Source organism: Homarus americanus, unplaced genomic scaffold, assembly GCF_018991925.1.
Source record: "Homarus americanus isolate GMGI-L3 unplaced genomic scaffold, GMGI_Hamer_2.0 scaffold24260, whole genome shotgun sequence".
Classification (NCBI taxonomy): Eukaryota; Metazoa; Arthropoda; class Malacostraca; order Decapoda; family Nephropidae; genus Homarus; species Homarus americanus.
In genome coordinates, this window is record NW_024721079.1 from 31213 (window position 1) to 37500 (window position 6288).

Consider the following 6288-nt stretch of genomic DNA (forward strand, 5'->3'; position numbering starts at 1 on the left):
TATATATATATATATATATATATATATATATATATATATATATATATATATATATATATATATATATATATATATATATATATATATATATATATATATATATATATATATATATATATATATATATATATATATATATATATATATATATTTTTTTTTTTTTTATAACAGGATCAGCCCACCCGGGCATAGATCACTGACCCACATCAGGGCCTGGGGGGCTGAAATGTAATTGTTATAATAATTATAATTATAATAATAATTCATAGTAAATAAAATTTGTAATAAAAATACACCAAAATAAAATATGATAACATTAATATTAATAATAATAATAATAATAATAATAATAATAATAATAAAAATAATAATATTATATAATAATAAAATTAATAAAAATAACAATAATACAGGAGTATCGTACTGTAATAATAAAATAATAATAAATAAATAAAAATAAAGAAATACAAGAATGAAAAAAGATCAAAAGTGAGAAACACCGACCTAGACCTATAATTTTTATTATTATTATTATTATTTTTATAATTATTATACCCCCCAGGCCCTGATGTGGGTCAGTGATCTATGCCCGGTGCTCATGCACATTTAATGGGGAAAAAAAAAAATAATTCTGAAACCGAATTCCGAAATCCGAAATTCCTCTGGCCCCAAGGATTTCGGATAAGGGATTGTCAACCTGTAGTGAATTATTTTCTTATGAAGTTATGGGTATTTAGCCAGTGCAATTGGCGATTTGTTCAGTCTAATCGGGCTATTCCTTGACAGCTACTAAGCAAGTTAAATGTAAGAATAAATTCTTACAGTACTGTGTATGTATGTACAGTACAGTAAATAGAAATAAACGTATGTGAAGCTTTGGGCAGTCTTAAATGTTATGGACATGGACTTTGGATTTTTAAGCTCTGACTGTACAAGAAACTTTCATTAAAAACAGTCTAGTCCTTAGTCAATATGGTTAAGTTAATTTTGTAATTGATTTATAAAGAACTTATAAAAAGCATTGTGTTTTGTTAGTGAAAATATAGATACCTTTATTTACTGGGTGGTACTGTACCCCCACATAATTTGTGTTTTATTTAGATGTTGCAGTCATGGACATGTCTTAATTATATTTACATATTCTACTTCTGGAAGAGACCATCAGGATTTAACAAATATATCTTATTCACAGTTAACTGTTTGTATTATTAATACACGGCAATGGGTGTGAGCTCATTCAAGAGTAGACCTGACCCACACTGGTACTGTACATTCTGGAACCAATACATACCCAGTATACTTGCCAACGGTCTGTAAGAGAGATGAGACCAACCACCCAAGTGGCTAACATGCCGATCAGTGGCGAAGAGGACACAGTACAGAATTATTTTATATTGCCTTAAAAGTATTTTATTTGGTGTTGGTCATAAATTGGGATATTATGATCATGTCTTCATTTTTATAAGCTAGGGGCAATTATTTCAGATGTAGGTGTGCAAACACTATCACAATGGAGGGTTCACAGCACTCATGGTTTGTGAGAAATTTACCACCAAATGTTTAGAACACTGGAAGAAGATTTACATGTCGAGCTAAATGATTCTGACCTCAGACAAGATAAAATACAAGATGGAGGGTAGTAATACACTATTAGACTTTCTCGTTTTTACATTTAGATAAAAATACAAGATTTCATATTAATATGAAATGTATAGAATGCCACACTTTTAGGTAAATTTGATGGGAAGTTTCCACACAATGCATTACAATGGTTATCCTGTGATGTGTAAACTGTCTTTTGAAATATTCTAAAACCACACTACACACTAGTAAAATTGTTTAAACATACATTAATTGCATTTTATTAATAAATCTGATTTATGTAAATGGTAAATCTTTTATTATACAGTATGTTTAGTTTATTTTATATTTAAGCTCACTTCTTTTGATTAATAGAGTAATAAAAACACTAAATTTGAAATGTCTATGTAATTCAAATTATGGAAATTCAATAAGTCTATTTCTGAAATAGTGAGAAGTTGCATAAGGTATACAGGTATATATTTTGGAACATGTAACCTAACCAACACCTCAAAGTTTTTGTCAGAAATCCTCTATATTAGTACAGTAACTTACATCTTCCTTTCATTTTGTGAAAGATCTTCTATATTATGAGTAGAAGCAAACTTCCTCCTTAGAATTTGTCAGAGATCCTCTTATATTGTGAGTTGAGTCTCTCCTCTTCAAATTCACACATAATCTCTCTTACATTCTGATAGTTACTCATAATAAGGTTTACCATGTAGGAGCTGGGCCTCGGAAGGGGAAATCATGGTTATTCTCAAAGAAGTAGTTTGGTTCATATCTATTGTGTCGGGATGCAGAGGGGTAGAAGTTTGTATCTGGGTAACCTTGTGAATCCAAGTAAATTGGTTCGTCATATGAAGGTGAAAATTTTGTCCTGAAATTAGGACCTTGGAGGAACTGTTGTCCCGGGTATTGACTGTTGTATGGTGACATATCAAAAGAATCATCATCAGGGGTGAACGTCATATCTACTGGATATATCTCTACATCATATTGTGGTTGACGCTAAACCTGTCAAAATCAAAAGACATACTGGAGGAGGTTCTGAAATGAGGAGAACTTCCTCTTGCATCTAGTTCATCGTTTGCACTGTAGAAAGATCCATAATACTCAAATGGATCTTGGGTGAAACTGTCGGGTCCAGATGGAGTTTAGGGATAAAAGTTTTGTTCGTGTGTGTGTTGTGGTACAAAGTACTGTTCATAGGCACTGAAGTTTGGCCGAGGCACTCTTGAGTATGCATCTGGTCTTCTGTATAGTTGTGAATGATGTTGTAATGATCCCTGAAGTAGTTGTGGGAACATTTTAACATCAGACGATGCTTGTCTGAGTGTATTGTAGTAATTGAAGCTCTGTGGAAAAGATGATGGTTCATAATATTCATTTTGAAAGTTGTTTGGTCTTAGAAAAATACTTGAGGCTACATGATTTCCTTCGTGGTTGGGTCCAAACAGGGTATCAGCAGGGAGGAGGGTGGCTCGTGAGTTCATAAAGTCTGGATTCTTTTGAAGTATCTCCGGTTGGGCAGGAAAATGTGGGAACACCTTATCTGTCATTGTTTTCATGTCTGATGAATGAGGTCCGGACATCTGTTGCCGAGAAGGGCCTCTTCTTGGTTCATGTACTGGCAAGAAAGCAGGATTTTCTCCCCACTTCTGAGGAAACATTGTTAATGTTTTGGGTGGTTTATTGTTATCAGGGAAGATGATGGGATGATAATTATTGTTGCTATTTGGTCTCCAGTGAGGCTCTTGGTCTTCAGTGAAAGGAGAGCGATAGTTTTCTTCTGGGAACTCAGCAATTGGTAGTGGTCGCTCCTCAATAATCACTCTCTCCCCAACAACAGGCATGATGGTATCCTCTGAATCATGCTGTGGCTCATTCTTTATGATGATATCTACAACATCACTGGGGAAGTCATTTGATGATTCCTTTTCCTCTATCATATAGAAATGTCTCATATCTGCTATAGGTCCAGAGCTGCTTTCCATCACCACAACTGGGTACATGTCATCTCTGAATCCAATTGGTTCTTCAAGAGGTTTTGGCATCAGAAGGTCCAACAGAGAGGGGACTGGGGATAAATCACTCTGTGGCCCAGGAAGGTATTCTTCAAAAAGGTCCTCTTCCTCAACGAGCTGCTCCAAATTTATAACTGGAACCTGTTCATAAGTAAAGTCACCCTCGGGAACATCGCTTTCTTCAGTAAATTCCTCCTCTGGAATAAAAGACTCTGTCTCAAAGTCTTCGGCTGGTATGTAAGATTCATCTGTAAGAGTCTGCCATATGGGTGCGAGATATCAAACGCAACTGCCATTATGGGTGAATCTTTCAACATGGGATGACCTTCCATCACAGTACTTTCCTCGTTGACAGGCAGGGCTTGCTCTCCCAAGAGTTCAAAATCTGACAATATCATTTCCTCACCAAGACCATCATCATGGTCAATAGGATAAGAGTCCTCTTTAACTGCTGCTGTTTCGTCAATGAGTGTTACTCCTGGAGGAGTTTGGTCAGTATCAGCTTCATACAATGATAATATCATCACATCAGTGTCAGGATTCGGTTCATCAGAGAGTATCTCCTCTGATGAAACGTGTACTTCTTCTTCAGGCTTCAAATAGGGAATAAACCAACTTAGAAAATCTCCCGCCTTATCAAATGTGGCGGGATTCTCCTGGGGTTCAACTTCCTCATAATCTTCAGCAATGTTATCCACCACAAATTCAAGATCATCATCAGGGTCTGGTACTTCTTGTCTGTCATCCCCTTCTGTTGCTATGTACACGTTGTCCATCTCTGGTTCTATAAATACTTCATCTATCTCTGGCTCTATAAATACTTCATCCACCTGTGTTCCTGGCTCTATAAATACTTCATCCATTTGTGGTTCTGGCTCTATAAATACTCCATCCACCTGTGGTTCTGGCTCCACGAAAAGTTCATCCACCTGTGGTTCTGGCTCAATAAATACTTCATCCATCTGTGGTTCTTGCTCTATGAATTCTTCATCCATCTGTGGTTCTGGCTCTACAAATACTTCATCCATCTGTGGTTCTGGCTCTATAAATACTCCATCCACCTGTGGTTCTGGCTCTACAAGTTCATCCACCTGTGGTTCTGGCTCAATAAATACTTCATCCATCTGTGGTTCTTGCTCTATGAATTCTTCATCCATCTGTGGTTTCTGGCTCTACAAATACTTCATCCATCTGTGGTTCTGGCTCTATAAATACTCCATCCACCTGTAGTTCTGGCTCTACGAAAAGTTCATCCACCTGTGGTTCTGGCTCAATAAATACTTCATCCATCTGTGGTTCTTGCTCTATGAATTTTTCATCCATCTGTGGTTCTGGCTCTATAAATACTTCATCCACCTGTGGCTCTGGTTCTATAAATATTTCATCCACCTGTGGTTCTGGCTCTATAAATACTTCATCCACCTGTGGTTCTGGTTGTACAACTACTTCATCCACCTGTTGTTCTGCTTCTGGTTCCGGTTGTACAAATACTTCACCCACTTGCTGTTCTGGTTGTTCCACTTCCTGATCCGGCTGTAGCAACTCTGGTTCAGTATCTGTATGTACCTGTTCCACTTGTGGTACCAGCTTCTGTTGATGCTGATCATCAGTATCTTGTGGCTGTGGTCCAGGCTCATAAGAACTCGGTAGCTCAATGATAGTAGGTTCTCGAACTTGGACTGAAGGAACTGCAGGGACTTGGTCTTGACCACTTGGCATTTCCTCCTTTGACTGAGGAGGTTCTTGACCATTAGTGGAGACGAGGTCGTTATCCTCAGGCATGGCATTCAGGATCTTCTGCAGGAGGTCTGCCTTGCTGGGTGGCCCGCATGGGGATGGCTGCCCCCAACGCCACCAAACCCACCACTAGTAGTAATACCTGTAAGAAAAAGGAAGATAATACCTGTACAGATTTGTTGACAGATGATTTGCTTATACCTTTACATTGTCACTTGAGTGTTCATTGACGAAGTGTATTGTGTGTGTATATATATATATATATATATATATATATATATATATATATATATATATATATATATATATATATATATATATATATATATATATATATATATATACAGTGGGGTATGCTATAAATGAATCTAATTGGTTCTAGAACCTTGTTCGTTATAGCACTCGCTCAAGTTATAGGATTAATCCGTTCCAGGTCCCCAAATACAACCACTTAACACTGAAAAATATAATATAAAATTGTAAAATAAAAAGTGCATAAATATGCATCTAAACCCCTGAAATAAAGAATATCATTAATACTTGTAATAAAAAACAATAAATTAGAAAAAAAAAAAAATAATTAAATAATGTTTGTTGTAGGAGTTTCGTTCGTTATAGCATTCTCAATTTTATAGGTAAAACCGTTCGTTATAGGAATATTCGTAGTAGGATCCGTTCGTTATAGCATACCCCACTGTATTGATAAAATCACACGGGAAAAGGGAAACAACGGAGCACCTTAGCTTTCGTCTTTATTCAAGACATACAGGTAGTTCTGCTATAACGCGATAATTGTGTTCTTGTAAAATATCGTGTTATAGAAAATCGCGTAATAGAAATAACAGGGCTTATGGAGAAAATAGGGTTAGGTGCAGATTACTCAAAATCGAGAAAATTTAGTAGTTAGCCTAACACAAAGGATAGCACAGTCTAAATAAATGTT

At 36.0% G+C, this 6288-nt stretch overlaps 1 protein-coding gene across 1 annotated transcript; it reads right to left on the reverse strand.

The window, feature by feature from the left end:
* Window positions 1-1650: 1650 nt before the first annotated feature.
* Window positions 1651-5436, reverse strand: LOC121861376 (cytadherence high molecular weight protein 3-like). Its single transcript, XM_042359027.1, has 2 exons — window positions 4833-5436; window positions 1651-4669 (listed from the first exon to the last, which is right to left on the reverse strand). The coding sequence occupies exons 1-2, from the start codon at window positions 5388-5390 to the stop codon at window positions 3737-3739; spliced, it is 1491 nt and encodes a 496-aa protein (XP_042214961.1). The 5' UTR covers window positions 5391-5436; the 3' UTR covers window positions 1651-3736.
* Window positions 5437-6288: the final 852 nt, after the last annotated feature.

What these genes read in the sequence shown, in the direction of transcription:
- LOC121861376 (XM_042359027.1), bottom strand. Translation starts at nt 5,390, where the DNA reads ATGCCTGAGGATAACGACCTCGTCTCCACTAATGGTCAAGAACCTCCT. An exon ending in TCGTAGAGCCAGAACTACAG is followed by an intron (nt 4,670 to 4,832) that starts GTGGATGGAGTA and finishes CCAGAACCACAG; the next exon opens with GTGGATGGAGTATTTATAGA.